Source organism: Pelobates fuscus, chromosome 2, assembly GCF_036172605.1.
Source record: "Pelobates fuscus isolate aPelFus1 chromosome 2, aPelFus1.pri, whole genome shotgun sequence".
Classification (NCBI taxonomy): Eukaryota; Metazoa; Chordata; class Amphibia; order Anura; family Pelobatidae; genus Pelobates; species Pelobates fuscus.
The window spans coordinates 366538225-366562324 of NC_086318.1; the positions used below are offsets into that span (position 1 = coordinate 366538225).

General features: G+C 38.4%; 1 protein-coding gene across 1 annotated transcript in view; it reads left to right on the forward strand.

Moving 5' to 3' along the window:
- The window catches only part of LOC134586353 (protein kinase C-like), a 53280-nt gene extending 29882 nt beyond the window's left edge, over positions 1 to 23398 (forward strand). The window contains exons 8-10 of the mRNA XM_063441826.1: positions 17146 to 17316; positions 18876 to 18967; positions 23371 to 23398. Of these exons, the coding sequence (XP_063297896.1) occupies positions 17146 to 17316; positions 18876 to 18967; positions 23371 to 23398 (291 nt within the window). The remainder of the gene's footprint in view (positions 1 to 17145; positions 17317 to 18875; positions 18968 to 23370) is intronic.
- Positions 23399 to 24100: the final 702 nt, after the last annotated feature.

The following is a 24100-nucleotide window of genomic DNA, read 5'->3' on the forward strand; positions in this document are numbered from 1 at the left end:
TCCTTTAAATACACATCAACAGTTTAAAAGGACAGGAAGTCCAAAACTATATCCATAAAAAAGATGAGCGTACACACATCAATTCACTACTTAAATATTATATAATGATTTTCAAAAAATCCCACAACATAGGCAGTCCCCCTTCAGTAAATCCTGCCAATCTCCATCATGTGATCGCGATTACAGGAGGTCCTCGTTTTGCGACCTACCTGTTTTATGACGGCTCGCATTTACAACCAGCTCTCTCGCGGGGTAGTAAGTGCGAGCCGTCGTGGGAGTTAGAGGGATTCCATCCTCTGCTACGTTCTTCTATGTTCGGGGATATTTCCCCAAACATAGACGAACGCAACAGAGCAGGGAATCCCTCTAATCTATGTTTCTATAATTTCCTCGAACATAGATTAGAGGGATTCCCTGCTCTGTTGCGTTTGTCATTGTTCAAGTACATTTCCCCAAACATAGAACAACGCAATAGAGCAGGGAATCCCTTAACTCCTCACTTACCGAGCAATTTGTTCTACGAACAGGTCGCAGGAACGGAAGCCGGTCGGTAAGTGAGGAGTACCTGTACACTGAAATCACATTGCATGGTTTGGCAATTTACATCACTACCTGCAGGGAGACTGCCTGGGTTGTCAGAAAGATCACACAACTTATAATTAATACAATAACACTTAATTATATAAAAATAACATATACATATAAACTTAGAATTACATTATATATATAAATATATATATTGAATCAGTCATTTTTGACATGTATATATATTTATTATTCAAAACAAATATTTGTGTATATATATATATGTCAGGGCTCCGCGGGCAGCGGTCCCCCCTCCTCTTACCGGTCGGCGAGCGGCATCCTCTCCTCTTGACACGCCGCTGGCGTCTTCTCCTCCTCCTCCCCCCAGCGGCAGCATGTCTAGCGCTGCACGCTGGGAGCCGGCACCCATATCAGTACGCCGGGGTCACTCACGTGACCCGGCGTTAAAGCGACAGTACAACAATCACAGTGGGGGGTATAGATACCCCCCACGTGTGTTTGTTAATTCTGATTGGAAGTTATCCAATCAGAATTAAGGCAAGGATATTTATACTTACCTTTCCTGTCTCTCAGTGCCCTGTTGTGGTCTTTGCTTTAGAGTATTGATTCTGAACGTGTGCTTTCTGGTTACGTACTCCCTGGCTTGTTATACTGACTTTGTGACTTTCTCCTACCCTTTGACCTCGGCTTGTTTCTCGTTATTCTGTTTTCTGGTTCCCCTTACTCGGCTTATCTCCTGACTATTCTGTGTGTGCTTAGCCCGGCCACTCTAAGGTCCGGTACTGCACACTTTCTGTGTGTGTATCTGTGTGTGCGTTAGCGTGTTGGGTTCCCCGAATCGTGACAATATATATATATCAATAAATAAAAAGACAAATAAGTTGATGTGGCCTGATGGGATACACCCAACACATTAAAAGAGCAGGAATACTCCCAAAAGTTTGGAAATTAAATTATGCTGTGCCAATTCACAAGAAAGGTAGTAGGCAGGAGTCGGGCAAATATAGGCCAGTAAACCTTACTCTAGTAGTGGGAAAAGTGATAAAAACCATGTTAAAGGATAGGATTGTTGAACATCTAAAATCACATGGACTTCAAGATCAGAGACAACATCGGTTCACTTCAAGGAGATCGTGCCAAATTAATTGTTTTTTGATTGGGTAACTAAAATAATAGATCAGGGTGGTGCAGTAGACATTGCTTACCTAGATTTCAGTAAGGTTTTTCACACTGTTGCACATAACAGCATCATCAATAAACTACAATCTTTAAGTTTGGATTCCAATGTTGTTGAATGGGTAAGGCAGTGACTGAGTGACAGGCAACAGATGGTTGTAGTCAATTGAGTATATTCAAAGCAAAACTACCACAACAAGAGGACATAATCTTAAATTAGAGAGGCAAAGGTTTAAAAATAATTTCAGGAAGTATTACTTTTCAGAAAGGGTAGTGGATGCATAGAATAGCCTTCCAGCTGAAGTGGTAGAGGTTAACACTGTAAATGAGTTTAAGCATGCGTGGGATAGGCATAAGGCTATCCTAGACTCAAGATAAGACCAGTGACTAATGAAAGTATTTAGAAAATTGGGCAGACTAGATTGGGCAATCGGTTCTGATCTGCCATCACATTCTATGTACCGTATATACTCGAGTATAAGCCAACCCGAATATAAGCCGAGGCCCCTAATTTTACCCCCAAAAACTGGGAAAACTTATTGACTTGAGTATAAGACTAGGGTGGGAAATGCAGCAGCTACTGGTAAATTTCTAAATAAAATTAGATCCTAAAAAAATTATACTAATTGAATATTTATTTTCACTGTGTGTATATAATGAATGCAGTGTGTGTGTGTATGAGTGCAGCGTGTGTATGAATGCAGCGTGTGTGTATGAATGCAGCGTGTGTGTATGAATGCAGCATGTGTGTATATGAGTGCAATGTGTGTGTATATGAGTGCAGTGTGTGTGTGTATGAGTGCAGTGTGTGTGTGTATGAGTGCAGTGTGTGTGTATGAGGGCAGTGTGTGTATGAGTGCAGTGTGTGTTTGAGTGCAGTGTGTGTGTATGAGTGCAGTGTGTGTGTATGAGTGGAGTGTGTGTATGAGTGCAGTGTGTGTATGAGTGCAGTGTGTGTATGAGTTTCCACTCCCAGCTCAGTGATTAACCCCTTAAGGACCGGACTGTTTTTGCGATGTTGTACATTTGCAACCAGGCATCTTTTTACACTTTTGTGGTGTTTGTGTTTAGCTGTAATTTTCCGTTCTCTCATTTACTGTTCCCATACAAATTATATATTGTTTTTTTCAGGACAAAAGGGGCTTTCTTTACATACCATTATTTATATAATCTCATGTAATTTTTTAAAAATGAAAAAATATGATGAAAAATTGAAAAAAATACATGTTTTTTGACTTTTATGTGAAAAATCTTTTACTCATCTACAAAAGCGAATGAAAAAAAACTGCTAAATAGATTCAAAATTTTGTCCTGAGTTTAAAAATACCCAGTGTTTACATGCTTTTTGCTATTTTTTTGCATGTTCTAGGGCTTTAAGTACAAGTAGGATATTGCGGTTTCAAAACATACATTTTTAAAATGTATCAATAGTGACATTGTAACACTAATATCTGTCATAAATCGGTGAATAACACCCCACATGTACATATTTTTTTTAAAGTAGACAACCCAGGGTATTCAATATGGGGTAGGTCCAGACTTTTTTAGTAGCTACTTAGTCGCAAACACTGGCCAAAGCGTTCATATTTGTTTGTGTGTGAAAAAAGTAAAAAACTAAATTGAACGCTAATTTTGGCCAGTGTTTGTGACTAAGTGGTTACTAAAAAAGACTGGACATACCCCATTTGCACTACCTTGGGTTGTCTTCTTTTGCAAATGGTATGCCATCATGGTGGGGTAATTCTCATTCCTGGGCTACCATACGCTCTCAAAGGCAACGTAACCAACCTGGCCATTTTCAATGTAAAAATATTTGACCCATATATTTGACCCTGTAACTTTCAAAAACGCTATAAAACCTGTACATGGAGGGTCCTGTTCTACTCAGGAGACTTTGCTGAACACAAATATTAGTGTTTCAAAACTGGAAAATGTAGCACAACAATTATATCATCAGTAAAAGTGCTGTTTGTGTGTGAAAAATGCAAAAAAAGACACTTTCACTGACAATATCATTGCTGTGATATGTTTTACTGTTTTGAATCACTAATATTTGTGTTCAGCGAAGTCTCCCGAGTAAAACAGTAACCCCCATGTACAGGTTTTAGGGTGTCGTAGAACGTTACAGGGTAAAATACAGTGATAGCAAATTAAATTCTCTGGACTTTCGGCCTGGGTTGACAGGCAGGTCCCTTAAATTGCAATCAATAAAATAACTTAATTATGTAAAAATATTACATAAATACGCACGTAGAATTTAAATATATATGCATATTTATATATTTGAAGTCTACGTGTATATTTATATAATTATTTATGTAATTTTGTATATGGACATATGAATAGTTTGTATTCTTTTTATTTATTTATATATACATAGATATATACACAATTTTATTCTAAGTGTATTTTGATATAAATATATATATTAATATCAAAATACAGTTAGAATAAAATTTCGTATAGATATATAATTTTTTTACATTTTTATTATTATTTTTACATGTTTTATTTAATTTAAATTACTTATTTGTATTTTATAATAATATATATATACAATATATATAGTTATTATATATATTATATATATATGTGTGTAATTTAATTATAAGTGTATTTTTATATTAATATGTTATAGTGTAATTTAGAAATAAACAAAGATGTTTAAATGTCTATCTGTTCCTGTCCAATTTAGAGAAAATTAAATTGCGTATACGCAGAAGTAATTCAGACTGACACACGGAGTTCAGGTTAAAATAACTTCGAGGAAATTTATTGGCAAGTGAAGCAAGAGCGGGCTCGCAGGCCCTTTTAAGGGGAATTTTGCATCATCATTGATTATCGAGATATCAGTAAATAAACATCATTAATTGGATTAATTGTTAAGTGTCTGTGTTAGTGTCCACCCATCAATATGATTAATTGGTTCAAAAACTAAGTGGTTAGCTAGGTGTCCTCCCACCGAGAGGTGGTGTTGTTCTGGACACGGGTGTGGACGGATGGCTCAAGCGCCATCTTTCCCAGCATGAGGTTTACTCGGTGGAAAGGGGGGCTTGGGCGTCATTTTACGTAGTTAGTGATGTCAGTCTTGTGATCAGGTGCAAGGTTCTCTTATGAATAGAACATTTCATTAGTACAGTGCTCTCATGGCCTTCAGATTATACTATGTTGCAAATTACAGGAGATTCAGCAATTCCTGGGGTAGGCATGTCTTTATAGAAAAATACAGTCTCTGTTCATTGTACTAAATGTTGCTGGGAAATTCTGTCATGTAATGTAGTTTAAAATGGAGGGTCTGTCACAGTGTGAGGTTAAAATGGAGTTAGTACAATAATTCAATACAGGTTCAATAAAGATTTTTAATAATTCTACATCAAATATATGTACATATTAATATAAAAATACACTTAGTATGACATTATATATATATATATATATATATATATATATATATATATATATGATATATAGACATATATTATATAGGTATAATATATGTCTATATATCATTTCTATATATATATACACATATATAATTATTATTTTTTTATTAACTTTAACTTTATTTTTTTTAATGATTTTACACATGCAGGGAGACTGCCTGTCAGCCCTATTGTGACCATGTGGTCGCCCTGTTGAGCGATCACATGGCCAGAGGGGTCCTAATCTGCCATGGTGAGACTGTCTGGGCTGCAGGCAGTCTCCCCACAACGGGAGCCCGCCGATCGCCGCGGGGAACCGACGGCGATCGGGTAAGTAAATCTTAAAGTTAGGACGGTTCAGGACCGTCAGCGGTCGGCAATGGAAAAATGCCGATGACGGTCCTGAACCGTCCTCCGTCCATAAGGGGTTAATGATGGATTAATAGATTGATATAATATAATATAATATATTTATAATAATGGGTTATTATATTATTATTATATAATGACAGGTTTCCACTCCCAACTCAGAGATTAATGATGGATTAATAGATTGATATAATATAATATATTTATAATAATGGGTTATTATATTATTATTATATAATGACAGGTTTCCACTCCCAGCTCAGTGATTAATGATGGATTAATAGATTGATATAATATAATATATTTATAATAATGGGTTATTATATTATTATAATATAATGACAGGTTTCCACTCCCAGCTCAGTGATTAATGATGGATTAATAGATTGATATAATATAATATATTTATAATAATGGGTTATTATATTATTATTATATAATGACAGGTTTCCACTCCCAGCTCAGTGATTAATGATGGATATAATATAATATATTTATAATAATGGGTTATTATATATTATTTTTTATTTTTTTTAAATATATATGATTTTATTTTAATAATATTTTTTTTCGTCCCCCCTCCCTGCTTGATACATGGCAGGGAGGGGGTCTCTCCTTCCCTGGTGGTCCAGTGGCATTGGTAGTTCAGTGTGGGGCTGTGGGGGCTGCAGAGCGGTTACTTACCTGTCCTGCAGCTCCTGTCAGCTCCCTCTTCCTCCGCGCCGGTCCGTGCAGCTCCTCTGTCAGCTCCCAGTGTAAGTCTCGCGAGAGCCGCACTATGACCCCGTGTGCTGAAAAACTCGGCTTATACTCTAGTATATACGGTATATATAATATAATTAACGTATAAATATTTTCATCCTAAGTGTATTTTGATACTAACGTATACAGTCATGGGGAAAAAAAAGTACGTCCTCTTTCATTTCTATGGTTTTACATATCAGGAAATAATAACAATCATCTGTTCCTTTGTGGTGGAATCGCGGTAAAAATAAATTTAGTAGGCAGAGATTTCCACGTGGCATATGTGTATGTTGTGTCAGTTAGTTAGCTACACGTAGCTAGGATACTGTCATCAATGTACTGAGCATGTGCAGGAATACAGGATATACGAGTATTCCCCTCCTCCATTGTGCTGGGCAAGCCATGTGGTCAAACAGGAATTTAGTCTCTATTCTGTTGATTGGGTAAGAATATATATAAGGTGCCTACACTGTACGATCAGGGCTCAGATTTTAGCTGTTTTTGGTGACATTAGTCCCTCTGAGTCCCGGTCGGTGAATCGAATAAAGATCTCTTCCTTCCTGAAGAAACCTGTGTCCATCTCTCTGTGCTTGGCTTCCGTCAGTTTCTCCGGTATCATTTGGTGCATTTGCCGGGAATCTCATTGTTCAACGGTAGCTGAGAGCAGAGGCGTGAGACGGTCTATCTTTGTCCACGCTCCCTACGGCTGCACCCCTGAACTTTTGCGTGGACCTCCCTTCGTCTCGGCGCCACTGGTCTGTTGTCCAGGAGATCATCGGCCTCTACGTAGTAAGTGCTGGGGTGCCCCCGTCGATGAGTGTGAACTCAGGTTCAGGAACAAGGAGGTAAGACGACTACTGTTTTAGATGGTGGATCCACTAGGGGTATTGGATACCGATTGTGCGGTAGGCCCATAAGGGGTTTGTATTGTGTATGGAATTGGCCCCCTCAGTAGAGGGAAGGAGCGAAGGCGCACCGCTCATAATTAAACGCCCTGTAGTCAGCCCGTTTAATCTTGGTTTGGAGTCAGGCTGGGTCCTGTGTAAATAGCCCAAGCCGGACACCGGTGTCTTGTCTAGACTAGCGTATCTAGGGTGTATATTCCGTTCGCTAGGTCGGAGGGACCGGGAGACTAAGCGGAGCCTGGTGTATATTCTGTCCGCTAGATCTCAACCTATCTTTGCTAAGTGGGAAGGCGTGTAAATTTGGAACCCACTAGACTATTGATTGAGTAGATAGACTAAGAGGGTTCTGTGTAAATTCCACCCTCTTGTTCGCTATTTGTGGTGCTTGGGCAGCGACGGCTAACCAAAACGGATGTAAATTGTTTTAGGTAGTCCTTCGAGGTACTGGGCAAAAGATTAGTTGGGAAACTGTAAATTTGTTAAAAATTATTGTAGTAGAGTGTATATCTTGCTAGATAGTGTGAGCTCTGCCGTCTAGCGAGAGTGTGAATAGTGTGTAATTGTATCATAGCGCACGGTACCATAACCATGTATTATAATTACTGATACTGTAAATAACCACTAATAACTGTCGTTTATGTTGTATGTTTAACATCATAACAACTACTTACTGAACTGTGACTTTAAAATTGTACTTTAACCAATGCTAACCATACTATAACTACTGTTTGTAAAGACGATGTTACTAGGGTGTGTTATAGACGGGTAATTTAAATATTAAGAATTATAACGTGGGTGATTGTATAGTCTCGCCAAAAGGTACAGTAATAGTTATTTAGTGACTGGTGTAACAGCTGTGTGTGTACGAGAATTCCCTGTATGTTTTGTTGTGTGTGTTTGGCCTAGTAACTGTACCACGTGGTGCTGTTGCCAAGGGGAACGAGTGTGACTGTTGGAAGTGTGTTTGTTTTGCTTCTGTTGGAGACAACGCTCCGTTGCTAAGTATGGGTGCGTGGGATTCAAAGATCATTGATCCCTTAGAATGTATGAAAAAAAAGTTTTAAAAAGGGATACCTTTTGATCCCTTAGAATGTATGTTAAAGAACTTTAAAAAGGGATACAATGTACATGATTTTGGAGTAAAGATGTCCCCAACACGCCTGACTACTTTATGTAGTAGGGAATGGCCTGCCATGGTGGCTGCATGGCCTCCACGTGGTAGTCTTGGTAGTCTTGATCCTAATCTGGTGCAGCGTGTACACGTGACTGTATTGGGTAGGCCTGAAATTTACGGCCAGTTTCGGTATTTGAGAATGTTAAGAAAGCATTGATGAGCGCCCCAGCATTAGGTCTACCTGATCATACACGTCCATTCTACTTATATGTACACGAGCAAAGAAGGATGGCTGTGGGAGTACTGACACAGTACTTGGGATCATGGCAACGACCTGTTGCATATATGTCTAAACAACTGGATGCAGTGGCCAGTGGTCTTCCACCTTGTCTAAGAGCCGTAGCTGCCGCTGCCCTGCTGGTAGCCGAAGCTGATAAGCTCACTCTGGGTCAGGAACTCTACGTGCGAGTCCCGCACGTAGTATAGACGTTGCTAGACTATAAAGGCAATCATTGGTTTAGCAATAGCCGTATGACTAAGTATCAAGCCATGTTATGTGAGAACCCGAGAGTGCATCTTGAAACTGTCAATACCTTGAACCCAGCTACCCTTTTGCCACAACCTACTGAGAGTCAACATGATTGCCTGGAGGTGATGGATGAAGTGTTCTCAAGCAGACCGGACCTTCGTGATTTTCCCATCCAGAACCCCAATGTCCAGTACTATACAGACGGTAGTAGTTACGTGAAAGAAGGGATTCGCTACGCAGGATACGCAGTGACAACCATAGACAAGGTGATAGGAGCTCGGCCATTGTCAAAAGGAACATCGGCACAGAAGACAGAATTAATCGCACTCACACGAGCGTTACAATTGGCTGAAGGATTGAGAGTAAATATCTATACGGATTCAAAGTATGCGTTTTTAACCACTCATGCCCATGGAGCCTTGTATAAAGAAAGAGGACTACTGAACTCAGAGGGTAAAGAAATCAAGTACGCAGCGGAGATATTACAACTATTGGAAGCTGTATGGGAGCCGAAGGAAGTTGGTATCATACATTGTCGAGCGCATCTGAAAGGTGATGGTGATGTGGTGAAAGGAAATCGGATGGCAGATAATGCAGCCAAGCGTGCCACTGAATCGGGACAACAGGAATATGTGGAGTATATAGCTGCTCTCATACCGACCCCTCTGTCTCAGTGGACTCCAGTTTATACAGCTCAAGAAGAAGAGTGGTTAAAGACTGAAGCTGGAAAATACTTGGAGAATAATTGGTATCAGTTAGAAGATGGAAGGAGAGTTATTCCAGCATTGCTAGCTGTAGAAATTGTTCAGAACTATCACAATGGGACACATTCCGGGAGAGATAGTATGCAAGAATCTCTTAGGAAGCATTTCTACATACCAAGATTGTCCAACTTGACTCAAGCCATTGTACGAAGATGTGTGTTATGTGCCAAAAACAACGCAAGGCAAGGTCCAGTGAAACCACCGGGAGTCCAATTCATGGGATGGCTCCCTATGTCCGATCTCCAAATAGACTACACGGTAATGCCTAAATCCGGCAGACATCATTACCTACTGGTAGCTGTGTGCACCTACTCAGGATGGGTCGAAGCATGTCCCACTCGTACAGAGAAAGCAGGAGAAGTTGTGCGATTTCTGTTGCAAAAAATAATACCCCGATATGGACTACCATGTTCTATAGGATCAGATAATGGTCCAGCCTTTGTTCACCAGTTCAGTGCACACTTCTGAAGAAGCCCTGTGAGGCGAAACGCGTAAAGTGGACTTTTATTTATACTTAGAAACATAGAAACATAGAATGTGACGGCAGATAAGAACCATTCGGCCCATCTAGTCTGCCCAGTTTTCTAAATACTTTCATTAGTCCCTGGCCTTATCTTATAGTTAGGATAGCCTTATGCCTATCCCACGCATGCTTAAACTCCTTTACTGTGTTAACCTCTACCACTTCAGCTGGAAGGCTATTCCATGCATCCACTACCCTCTCAGTAAAGTAATACTTCCTGATATTATTTTTAAACCTTTGTCCCTCTAATTTAAGACTATGTCCTCTTGTTGTGGTAGTTTTTCTTCTTTTAAATATAGTCTCCTCCTTTACTGTGTTGATTCCCTTTATGTATTTAAATGTTTCTATCATATCCCCCCTGTCTCGTCTTTCCTCCAAGCTATACATGTTAAGATCCTTCAACCTTTCCTGGTAAGTTTTATCCTGCAATCCATGAACCAGTTTAGTAGCCCTTCTTTGAACTCTCTCTAAGGTATCAATATCCTTCTGAAGATAGGGTCTCCAGTACTGTGTACAGTACTCCAAGTGAGGTCTCACCAGTGTTCTGTACAATGGCATGAGCACTTCCCTCTTTCTACTGCTAATACCTCTCCCTATACAACCAAGCATTCTGCTAGCATTTCCTGCTGCTCTATTACATTGTCTGCCTACCTTTAAGTCATCAGAAATAATCACCCCTAAATCCCTTTCCTCAGATGTTGAGGTTAGGACTCTATCAAATATTTTGTACTCTACCCTTGGGTTTTTACGTCCAAGATGCATTATCTTGCACTTATCCACATTAAATGTCAGTTGCCACAACTCTGACCATTTTTCTAGTTTACCTAAATCATTTTCCATTTGGCTTATCCCTCCTGGAACATCAACCCTGTTACATATCTTAGTATCATCCGCAAAAAGACACACCTTACCATCAAGACCTTCTGCAATATCACTAATAAAAATATTAAAGAGAATGGGTCCAAGTACAGATCCCTGAGGTACCCCACTGGTGACAAGCCCAAGCTTCGAATATACTCCATTGACTACAACCCTCTGTTGCCTGTCACTCAGCCACTGCCTTACCCATTCAACAATATTCGAATCCAAACTCAAAGATTGTAGTTTATTGATAAGCCTTCTATGTGCAACAGTGTCAAAAGCCTTACTGAAATCTAAGTAAGCAATGTCTACTGCACCACCCTGATCTATAATTTTAGTTACCCAATCAAAAAAATCAATAAGATTAGTTTGGCATGATCTCCCTGAAGTAAACCCATGTTGTCTCTGGTCTTGAAATCCATGTGTTTTTAGATGTTCAACAATCCTATCCTTTAACATGGTTTCCATCACTTTCCCCACTACTGAAGTAAGGCTTACTGGCCTATAGTTGCCCGACTCCTCCCTATTACCTTTCTTGTGAATGGGCACAACATTCGCTAACTTCCAATCTTCTGGGACTACTCCTGTTTTCAATGATTGGTTAAATAAATCTGTTAATGGTTTTGCTAGTACACCACTAAGCTCTTTTAATAGCTTTGGGTGTATTCCATCAGGTCCCATTGACTTATTTGTCTTTACTTTTGACAGTTGAAATAGAACCTCTTCCTCTGTAAACTCACGTGTAATAAATGACTCATTTATCCTTTTTGTTAACAGAGGTCCCTTTCCTTCATTTTCATCTGTAAATACCGAACAAAAATATTCATTGAGGCAGTCAGCTAGCCCTTTATCCTCATCTACATACCTTCCTTCTTTTGTTTTTAATCTAACTAATCCTTGTTTTACTTTTCTTTTCTCATTTATGTATCTAAAAAAAGTTTTGTCCCCCTTTTTTACTGACTGTGCTATTTTCTCTTCTGTGTGGGATTTGGAAGCTCTTATAACTTGCTTAGCCTCTTTCTGCCTAATCTTATAGGTCATTCTGTCTTCCTCACTCTGGTTTTTTTTATAATTACTAAATGCTAACTTTTTGTTTTTTACTATTTTGGCCACATCTGCGGAGTACCACAGTGGTTTCTTGAATTTTTTGCTTTTACTGACAAGCCTAATGCAATTTTCTGTTGCCTTCAGTAGTGCAACTTTTAAATAATCCCATTTATTTTGGACTCCATATAAATTGCTCCAGTCTGATAATGACTCCTTTACACATATTCTAATTTTAGAAAAGTCTGTTTTTCTAAAGTCTAAAACTTTTGTTTTTGTGTGGTGTGACTCAGTCACTGTTCTTATATTAAACCACACTGACTGATGATCACTGGATCCTAAACTTTCACCTACAGTAATATCTGATACCAAATCTCCATTTGTTAACACTAAATCTAGTATGGCCTCTTTACGAGTTGGCTCCTCAACGACTTGTTTTAGAGACAATCCCAGTAGGGAGTTTAGAATATGTGTGCTCCTGGCACAAGTAGCTATTTTTGTTTTCCAATTCACATCAGGAAGATTAAAGTCACCCATGATGATAACTTGTAATTATACCTGTTTGTTTTATATATTAAAGTACTTCTTTTAGCCTACTTTTATATATATTTTTAATTATTATTATTATTATTTAATTATTATTACCTTCTACTCCCTGGATCCTGCATATCCCTGGTGGGGATTATACCACCTAGGCTGTCTATACTAGAGCAGGTTATATGCTCTAGAAATTGTAAGTATAATACCTTTTATACTTGTTACCACTCTATCAGTACGTACTTCACCATATGCTGCCATATTTTTATTTTTGGATTTTATGATCTACGCACCACTGCACCTTGGAAAATCCCTGAAGCAATACCACCATATATCCCGAGACGGGGATTATACCGTCCAGGCGCCTCACAGCTGAGCTCTGTTATAGCTCATCCCCATGTGAGTGGACTGTGTATAGCTTTATTTGACCTTTCTTGTTTATTTACTGTATTGCACTATTATGTTTTGCTTTTTATTTTGAGGTTACCATCCATTGTCAAAATTTACATCGACTATATGTATGTATAATTTTTTATAATTTTTTATACTAATACCTCTAGGCGCGGTATACACTCCTCTCTTCCGATTTTGTTCACCAGTGTCTACAACAACTGACTCATATGCTTGGTATTAAGTGGAAACTTCATACAGCATATAGGCCTCAGAGTTCTGGGAAAGTGGAAAGGATGAACAGAACTATTAAGAGCCAATTGGCAAAAATGTGTCAAGAAACTCAACTCAAGTGGAATGTTCTTTTGCCAATAGCTCTGTTGCGCATTCGTAGTACACCTACCAGAAGGATGGGTCTCTCACCTTTTGAAATTATGTATGGGCGTCCACCTCCCGTACTTAGTAACTTAAGGGGGGATTTGAGTCAGTTGGGAGAAGGAATTACCCGGCAGCAGATTGTAGAGTTGGGTAAAACTATGGAGGAGGTACAGAAATGGGTACAAGATAGGTTACCTGTGAATATTTATCCACCTGTCCATTCTGATCATCCAGGAGAACAAGTTTGGATAAAGGAGTGGAACAGTGTACCGTTGGGGACAAAGTGGAGGGGTCCTTATGTTGTTCTTTTGTAAACCCCAACAGCTATAAAGGTGGCCGAAGTGACTCTGTGGATTCATCACTCCAGGGTTAAACCAGCAGCAGCAGATTCTTGGCAAGCTACACAAGATCCTGAGAATCCCTGCAAGATCCGGTTGAAGAAAGTGACCCAGTTGGATTGAAAGTGATTTTTGCGAAGAGTTTTGTTACAAGGGAACATCAACAAGAGATCAGCAAGTAGGTGTTTTGACAGCCATAATAAAGCCTGACCACCTGCCTACGTTACATAGCCAGAGTGTCTTGAAGGGATCTCTGTGAAGGAAAGTGATGATCAGAAGGACTCCATTCCCTGCAGCCCTCACATACCTGGAAGCTGAGGTGCCATCGCACGGTCGAAGAGTTAGAAAGAAGATGTCAGGAGTGATGTGTTTAATAATGTATATATGTGTGTGTTTTTAATTATTCAGGAAGGTAGAGGTACCAACACACCAGGCTGCGAGGTTTGCATTAAGACTACGAAAACAGGCAATCACATTTCCCAAACCCTTATTTGGCATTCACAGTATGAGTGTAAAGGACATGTATCTAAGTGTAGATACTTAGGCATAGACTATAGTGTATGCCATTTAGGAGCAGGAGAACCTAAGTGTTTTAGCCCTGAGTATCAACCCCGTACAATTTGGTTGACTATTCGGAATGGAGACTCACAGGGGACCCTGATAAATAAGACCATACTAGAAACCGTACATTCTCCAGGTGTTTTGCTATTTGATGCATGTAAGGCGATATCAGGTGGTAGAAAACCGTGGAATGTATGTGGTGATCTTAAATGGGAAAGAACGTATGGGTCTAATGATAAGTATATTTGCCCCAGTAGTAAGTATAGATATATAGATCCAAAATGCCCAAATAAAGAATACAATTATTGTCCGTATTGGTCCTGTGTGGGGTGGGCAACCTGGGGACAGACAGTAGATAAGGATATGATCGTCACTAAGTTGCCTACCAAGCCATATTGTAAGTCCAGGGAGTGTAACCCAGTCCATATACTTATCAATGACCCAGAACGATTTATAGATAGGTTTGGTAACTTATTTGGGTTCCAGATATATGGAACAGGTTTGGATCCTGAGACAATATTATTTATAGGAATAGAGACCGATACTGTGGCAACCCAGACTCATCAGGTCTTTCATTCCTTCTATGAGGAGATGAGTGTGGAAAATAAGATCCCCCATAATGCGAAAAACTTATTTATAGATCTAGCCGAGAGCATTGCTGGTAGTCTTAATGTAACCAACTGCTATGTGTGTGGAGGTACTAATATGGGAGACCAATGGCCATGGGAAGCAAAGGAGGTAATGTATTCCGGTTCTGAGACAGTTGAACAGTTAATATCTTCTCAAACTGATTATCAAGTGAGTGTTAGAGGTAAATCGGAGTGGCGATTAAAGACCTCCATTATAGGTTATGTTTGCATAGCAAGGAAAGGAATAATGTTTAATAATAGAACACCGATTGAGAAAGCCCTCAAGTAGGGTGAAACGCATCTCGGAAGTGAAGGATATTTATGGGACATTTTTTTATTCTATTTTATTTGTTTGTATTTTACTGCCTGCTGGCAAAATACATTTTTATTTTTAATTCAAGTCTTCTCTGATCTTCACCAAACCTGCTCCAAGAAGGGAAAGTGTCTCCCTCATTGACACTCAAGCTGGTAAACTCAGAGCCGAGTACCTGGCTCTGAATAAGGTGAGCACCTATTTAAAGATACAGTATACTCACCTTTATAACCTAAGTTACTACACTATATTATCTCCTATTACGTTTTCTTTGTATCTCTTATCTCTGAGGGATTCCACCAACGCTTCAAAAAAAGGGGACAAGTACCACCAGAGGGTACTAAAGCGCAAGTGATTTGAGCCTATCCCATCTTAGGCTCTAAAAAATGTGAGTTAGCATTCTGTTTTGATCACTGCACAACGGTTAATTACCAAACAGATTTGCACTATTATTTCCCTGTATATGTTTTTCTTTCTATGTATATATACGCTGAATTTAAAGTGATACTGCAACAATATCAGGACTAGACGACCCTTGTTATAGGGTAGGTATCCATTATTATCACTGTATGCTCCCCTCATATAGGTGAACTGCCTCTGGCTTTTCTACCTTTCTTCTAGTTTCTACAATTTGAGGTGGGTGTGAGGGACACACACAAGAGTGTTGTAGCATCTACACTATTTTCAATATTTTATAAGCGCCTTTTATACAGTTTTTTTCATCTTTTTCTCTACAATTGGTGAATAAAGTTTGCAAATTAAGAAGACCAGTGAGTGCCCTTCTATGAGTGTATGTATTGTTAAAAGGCTGGAGAAGCACCTTAGCAAGTAAAGAGTGAGTGGATTTGTGAGTGGTCTGACATCATATTCTGGCTCCCGGCATCACTAAGCAGCGCGAGGTTGCTGCGCAATAGAAGCTGCCGCCCGCCTCATGGGGGGGCCCAAAGGTGGCCAGCCGGCCAGCTCTTGGGTCCCCCAGAACATAAGGCAGTGCCGCCCATAAGGCAGTGCCTCGCGGTGAATACACTGCTGGGCACCCTAGCAGTGATCTATGGTAGCATGCCCACAGAGAGGGCTCAGCGTGCCATCTGTGGCACGCCTGCCATAGGTTCGCCATCGCTGCTATAAATTATAAGTGGTGCCAATGGTTTAGATATACCATTAGAATGCTAAACACTGTGAATGAATATGCTTTTATCACAATCTATCTGATACATTAGCTTCAATCAGCCATATCTGGTACAGACTTCAGTATATTAACAGGGCAGGGATTGGATTTGTGCACAGCTACTCTGGTGTGTTTTTGATCATAGGGCATATTAAAGATAGTTTAAAGGAGAAAGACTAAAAAACAAAATAATAATGTATTTTACAAGATATGTCTGTAATATAATAACGACACCGTAGGTTTCTTAAAGGGAAAATATAGTGCCAGGAAATCAAAGTTGTTTTCCTGGCACCATAGCTTCCCCCTGCCTCACAGCCCTCACCCCCGTGCTGCAGAAGGAGTTAAAGCCCTGTCGGCGCTTGTTTGGGTTTGCCTCTGCTCCTCCCCTGCTGACGTCATCCGGCAGGGAAGACTAATGCGTATGCACGGCAATGGCCATGCTTGCATTAGTATTAGTACCATAGGGGGTTTAACATGACACTGGATGTCCTCATGCATAGCGTGAATGTCACCTAATAACCCGGAAGTCCCTCTAGTGGCTGTTTGGTAGAAAACCACTAGAGTTGGAGTTTACCCTCAAAGGTAATTATCGTAGTTTATTAAAGACTGCAATAATTACCTTTGCAGGGTCAAGGAGCCTGGAACTATGCACCCAAATCACTTCAATGAGCTGAACTGGTCAGGGTGCCTATAGTGTCCTTTAAGGTAAATATAGCTTGCTACATTTAAAACATTTGTGTCAGTTTTCCTTTAAATACATCATGCTAATAGATATGTTATCACACAAGAATTGACACAACATTCTGAAAGCCTTTTTATTTATGTGTCATTCAGGTCTTCCTGGCATCGGATAAAACAACGAAGAAGGTGGTGGCTTTGAAAATAGTGAGAAAGAAAGACCTTCTCACTGAAGCCTCCGAGAGGACACTCACTGAACGTCGAGTGCTGGAGATGGCAGCCGGAAGTCCTTACCTAACCAAAGCCTATGGAGCATTTCAGATCCCGGTAATTCCTTAATGGTCATAAATCAACTTTCCATAAACAAACCAACCAGCAATATATCTGCAGATGTTTGCTTTAAATTTTCTGTGGCAAATTGGTTTCTAACCAATATATACAAAAGAAAAAAAGTTACTTTGTGCACTGTGCCTACTATAGACTCACCTGCCACGTTAAGGCAAACCTCTTAGGTGAATAATCCTACACTAAAAATTCACCTTCCTGTCTTCAGCTAACAGGTAAAAATCTCTAATGAGATAAAGAAGGGTATTTGTGAGTGATACTAAAAAGCCTCCAGTTATTTAAATGTCCACAGGGATTTGGGATAGTGAGCAAGTAACTCTTTTGCTTTGTTTTATATTGTATGTATTGGGGCTGATGTGTACCATAGTCACTGCTGCTGCCAGGAGTAGTGGGCGTTTAAGCACAGGACTTGATTTTGTATAGTTTCTAACCCATACCTAGCTCGTTCACTAACTCCATCCAGATTAAGAAAGATTAGCAACTCATAATTAGAAAGAGTAATTTTTGCATTATCCATTAAGCTACATATGGAATGCTCAAATTTGTACTTATTTTGTGTTCTTTGCATATTTCACATGGCTATATTTTAAACATTTCTTTCAAAGTTTTCAATATTAATTGTGTTTGTGCTATGTATTTTGTTAACTTGATGTGAATAGCAGTTACAGTACTAGAGAGATGCTCAGTCCCTTAACCCCTTAAGGACACATGACGTGTGTGACACGTCATGATTCCCTTTTATTCCAGAAGTTTGGTCCTTAAGGGGTTAAGCACTAAAAGTGCTGAACTCTCAAGTGCAGTGTCAGAGGGATTGCTAGATTCCTGGCACCAGTGACACTTATAAAAGTGGCAAAGGAATGTTCCATCACTCAGGAACAAAGAGAATCAGCACACTCAACCCTAGGAGTCGTTGCAGAGGGTTCTCAGGTCAGCTTCAATGCAGAGGATCATGTTTGTGCTGGCAAGAACAAAAATTATGTTTCAATGCGCCAATCTCAACTTGATGCCAAAACGCTATAATTTTGTATTTGCCAACATTCTGAACTCTTGCACTTTGTTTGAAGTTTCGATATTTCAAAACTTAGGTGAAGAATTGAATTTCCGATATTTCATGGCTAACGGGAAGCAAAAAATTATTGCGAATTTGCCTATTCAGGAGTGATCAGTGGTATCACCAAATTTACTCTTAGAAAACATCTAGTGTCAGTTTTGGGTTACATTCTGATTTATCTGTTATTTTTTTTTAAAATATATATATATATTCCAATCTTAATAGGTTTTAAGGATTATAAATCAAGGCATTCATGTTTCCGCATGTTTTTTTTTCCTCTCAAAATGGCATAAACACAGTGATCAAAGGCACTCCATTACAGTTGGTTCCTTAAACAGACCATCGTTTTTTTTTCCACAGCTCTAGGATTTAGATTGCCATAGAAAAAATAATTGCAAAGTACGAGAAATAATGTTTTAACAAGTTTTCTGTTTGATGTTTAAGTGTTTGTGTTGTGAAGTAAATCCCATTGTATTTTATTGTCAACCAGACCCATCTATGCTACGTGTTGGAGTATCTGCATGGTGGTGATCTTGACAGCTTCCTGAAAAGAAACATCAGACTGGAACCTTGCATTGCAATGTAAGTCTTAAAAGACGATGCTTAAAATGGAGACCGGACGATGAGAGGGGAAATATGGGTCAGAGCAATGAGAAGATTTAACAGGAAGAAATATGACAAGGGCTGAGGAAAGAGTCACATTTAAAGATTTTTTGGGGAAAAGAGGGTCGGTAAAGGAACCCTGAAGTTTCAAATAAAATACTAATAGTTTAAATAATGACCAAATCACCCAACATAAACATTCACAGATTAAAAATATCATTAAAGTTTATGGAACAATGTTAAATAATGTTTTTCTATTAAAAGAACAGAAGTACAATTCTCAACATCGAGCCACTGTATATATTGACAGGAGGATTGGAAAGGAATTAATTTGGGTGGGAGTGAAAGGAGACAGTTATCAATAAACAATATACAGCTGCCCACCACCACGTTTTCTACTATTAGCATTGTTTGGTAGACACTGGTGAATGCCATAGATAAAGAATTTAGAAAAATTAGGAACATCAGTGAGTCTAAAACATATATATATATACAATAAATATACTCTGAATATAAATATTCTACAAAATGCTAACTCAGTATGAACCCATGTTTGCGTGATGATGTAGAAATGTGTGGGCACATACACCTAGTGTTGCTAAGAAACAAGCATACAATGTATAACAAAGAGTGTCGGGGTATAAAAACAACTACATATACACAAGGAGGAAAGGGTAGAAAGAGTGAAGGCTTGTTACTAAAGTATCTCAGCTAAAGCATATCTGTACATGAGTCCAATCGATCATCAAATGTAGAAGCCGAGAATCGACAAATAGGAGGAGATGCAGGAGATAGAGGACTGTGGCTGCGTGTGATTGAAGTGTCTAAGGGTAAACAGTGAAATCACAGTGTGTGCTGCATGCAACCAGTGATCAACATGTGAAATTAGAGCAAGTATGCCGGTGTGTGACTTCATACAGTGATAGACAGTTGAGAGTGAGAAAGACAAGCTGGTGAAGAAAAAAAAACTGTAATTAGAGGCAGATCAAAGATATAGATATACCGAGGAGCTCAAAATAGACAAAAACCTACTGCAACTGGTGCTAAATAGACTCATAACATATAATACTGATTTTACACATAACACTAGGCAACAATATGAACAGATGGGCACAAGACATTTTGCATACAACCGAACATGTAAGAGCTATGTAAATGGATGGAAAATTGCCACAATGAGAAATATAAAGGAAGCTAGTCAATAAAAGGGATAAGAAGATGCCTGCTATGTATGGTATATATATATTTTTTTTAATAAATTTTTATTGAAACATTTTCCTTTTTCACAAAAAAAAGACAATTATGTTGGGTCTTAAGAGATTCAATTCATGTACAGTGTTACAAACAAATAAATATTTGAATAAATTATTACACATTATTTGACATTGTACAGAAAGATAGTGGCATAATGATCCCATCGGAACCAGCATAAATAACAAAAAAAAAAAAAAAAAAAGACCATCACCAAATTTTGGAGCAGATAATTTAGAGCACATAATCGTTTATTTAGATCCACATCTATTTTATATTCTATTTGATTTATCCCATAGTAAGGCCAACAAATACTTCACAATAAAATACAAATATAATAAGCTGTCTAGCTAGAAGAGTGTCCAAATAAACCCTTGTATTTTTTTAACCAATCTTTGTACCATTGTTGCTTCTTCGACATAAAAGTCGAATTGTTGATCAGCTCATATTCCATTGACATTTGGAACATGATCTGATCAATCAATAGTCGCTTGTCAAACGGCTTTGAAGATTTCCAATGTCGCGCAATAATGATTTTGACGGCGACTAGGCAATGAATGGCAAAACAAACATCCTTCTGGGAATTGAAAGTCAGGTTTAAATGTAAGAGGGCCGCAGCGGCATTCTCCTCAATTCTATTTGTCGTCATGGCTGTAAAGATATTAAACGCCCATAACCATAAATATTTAACCGCAGGGCAGGTCCACCATATATGTGTGTAAGTACCTGGCTGACTTCCACATCTCCAACACGTTGGATCTGTAGAATCATATATTCTGGCCAGTCTGGCTGGAGTATAGTACCATCTATATAAAACTTTAAAATGGCACTCAGACAGATTAAGGCAGTGTATATATTTATTTACCATAGTTAGAGAGGAGTTCCACTCCTCTACAGAAATCTGCAAATCTAATTCTAGTTCCCACCTTTTAATCAGTCTGTGAGGGGATTCTTTAAACAGCTCCAACAAGGACGCTGCCACAGACACAATCTTTCTGATGGCTTGGCTTCGAAAAATAAATTCCAATTTCTTGGCAAATATATTAGATGATTTGATAACATTTTTGTGGATAAAATTTTTTAAGCGAAGATAAGTAAAGATTTCTCCACCTGGAATATGGTGAGTATCTATAATGCTTTGGAAAGGTACGATCTTATCTCCCTGCATAATGTCTGCAATCCTCAGTTTGTCAACATTATTCCAGTGCTTTAACGAGAAATCTTCTATCAATATTTCCAATATGTCCAGCGTACATGTTTTCGGGATGGAATTATTTATGCTTAGTTTTTTCTTAATATTTAGCCATTCTCCCAGCATCTGGGATAATATCAACGAGCTAGTTAGAGGAGAGTTTTTAAGGGAAGTCTTTGTAGTTGTCCACAAAGAATGTTGTAATTTATCCAAATGAGCCACTTTGGATTCTATAATATACCAGGGCTCAAAGACCTGTTTAGGATCCTGGAGAAGATAAATATGCCTAATAATATTCACTTGGTAACTATATACAATGCTAGGGAAATTTAGACCGCCATTGCTCAACTTTTTAGTTAGGATCTTTTGAGTAATTCTGGGTTTTTTATAGTTCCAGATAAAATTGTTAAAACTAGATTGAATCATTGCCAACCAGGGTAGAGGGACTTTGAGTGGTATCATGGAGAACAAATATAGCCATTTAGGTAAAATTTATGAATTTATAATATTGATTTTACCCTGCCATGAAGTTTCTAAATTTCTCCATTTTTTAAGTTTAAGATTCATGTTGCGAATGAAAATCAAAATATTCCTCTCCATTATTCCGGCTGGGTTAGCAGTTATAACTAGTCCCAAATAGTTTATTTCTGAATCGGTCCATATGAATTTGTAAGTGTCGGCTAAGGTAGTGACTTGTTCACTGCTCATATTCATGAACATTACTGTGGATTTATTAATATTTAATTTAAAATTTGAAATAATGGAATATCTGTCAATTTCAAACATTAAGAATTTCAGAGACGACTCTGGAGCGGAGAGCGTAAGTAACGCATCATCCGCATAGAGAGATATTTTGACATCCAGAGTATCCATTTGAACACCTCTAATTCGTGGGTTGTTCCTGATATTAATAGCCAAAGGCTCAATGGACAAAATATACAACAAGGGGGAGAGTGGGCACCCTTGTCGCGTACCATTTTTAAGAGCAAACCACCCTGCAGTAATGTTGGGGCCCACAGTGCGTGCAGAAGGAGCAGAATACAAAGCCATTATGGCATTGTGTATCCAACCTGTAAGCCCGAAAGCAGTAAGAACTTCAGCTAAGTAACCCCACCCGACCCTGTCAAATGCTTTTTCAGCATCTAAAGACAGGGCCAGGAGGGGCAACTGATCTCTATTGGCCAAATCTACAATATCTATTATTCTCCTAGTATTACTGGATGCTAACCTACCCGGTACAAACCCAATCTGGTCCGGATGGATCAGGGTCGTAATTATAGACTTGATTCTCTCCGCGATTATAGCCGCGTATAGCTTCATGTCTACGTTAATTAACGCTATAGGTCTGTAGTTGCTGGGATCGGTACTACTTTTATTTTGTTTTAATATAGGAATGATATTTGCTTGTAGTAGTTCCGTTGGAAAAGACTCGTTTATGGCTATTTGATTGAACATATCCGTTAGAGGTTTAATCAATAAAAACTGCATATGTTTATAATATAAATTTGTAAAACCATCCGGACCCGGAGTTTTATTTATGGGTAATCTATTTATTTGGAACTGAACTTCGTCCTCCGAAATGGTTTTATTTAAGTTTAATAAATCCTGATATGTAACTTTTGGTATTTGCGTGTCAAGTAAATACTTTTTAATATCATTAACCTTAGGGGACAGTTTTAAATTATACAAATCCTCATAGAATTGGTTAAATCTTTCCCCTATTGAAGAAGGGGTCGAGTAAACCTTTTGACCGTCTGTCAGTTGTTCGACTCTATTTTTTGCGTTGAAATTTTGTAATCGTTTGGACAGATTTTTATTTGCTCTATTCCCCGTATAGTAATTATTTAGTTTTAATTTATGAATATTTGTTCTAATTTTCTGTTCAACCTTAGATTTATTTGTTTTTGTAACCCTTTTAACTTTGTGTTTATTTCTGCAGAGGGATTCTGTTTATTAAGTTTCGATAGATTATAAAACTCAATATACAAATCACTTAAGGTCTTTCCAGTATTGATCTTCATAATGTGGGCTAATTTAATTAAATATCCGCGCATAACTGATTTATGTGTACACCAATTGTTTGCTGGAGATGTATCGGAGGAGCTGTTCTCCTGACAAAAATATTTTAATAATTGGGTTAGTTCCTCCTTGCTCTTTGGATCATTAATAAGAGCATCGTTCAGTCTCCGAATATTTCGGACTGGGGGAGATTTATTTCCGAGCTCCATTAATATAAAACTATGATCTGACCAAATACTATCTTTAATTTCACTTGTGTTGCATAAAGAAATCGAATTTGCATCCAATAGACAAAAATCAATCCTAGAATATGATCCATGTACACAAGATTGATGAGAGTAATCTTTGTCGGTTGGATGCAATATTCTCCATATATCATGCAGGTTGTATTGTTTGCAGATAGTATGGAGTTTTTTGGCCTGCTTAATAGTTCTTTTATCAGTTAGAGTGCCAAATGTATACAACTTATCCATTTTAGGGTCACTGACACAGTTGAAGTCCCCAGCTATAATTAGATGGCCTTTGTGCACTTTATCAACTTGGCTCATTATAGACAAAAATTTAGCCATAGGATCTACATTCGGCAGATACACATTGACTAAAGTATAGACCGTATTATCAATGGCACAGACAATAATTATAGATCTAGC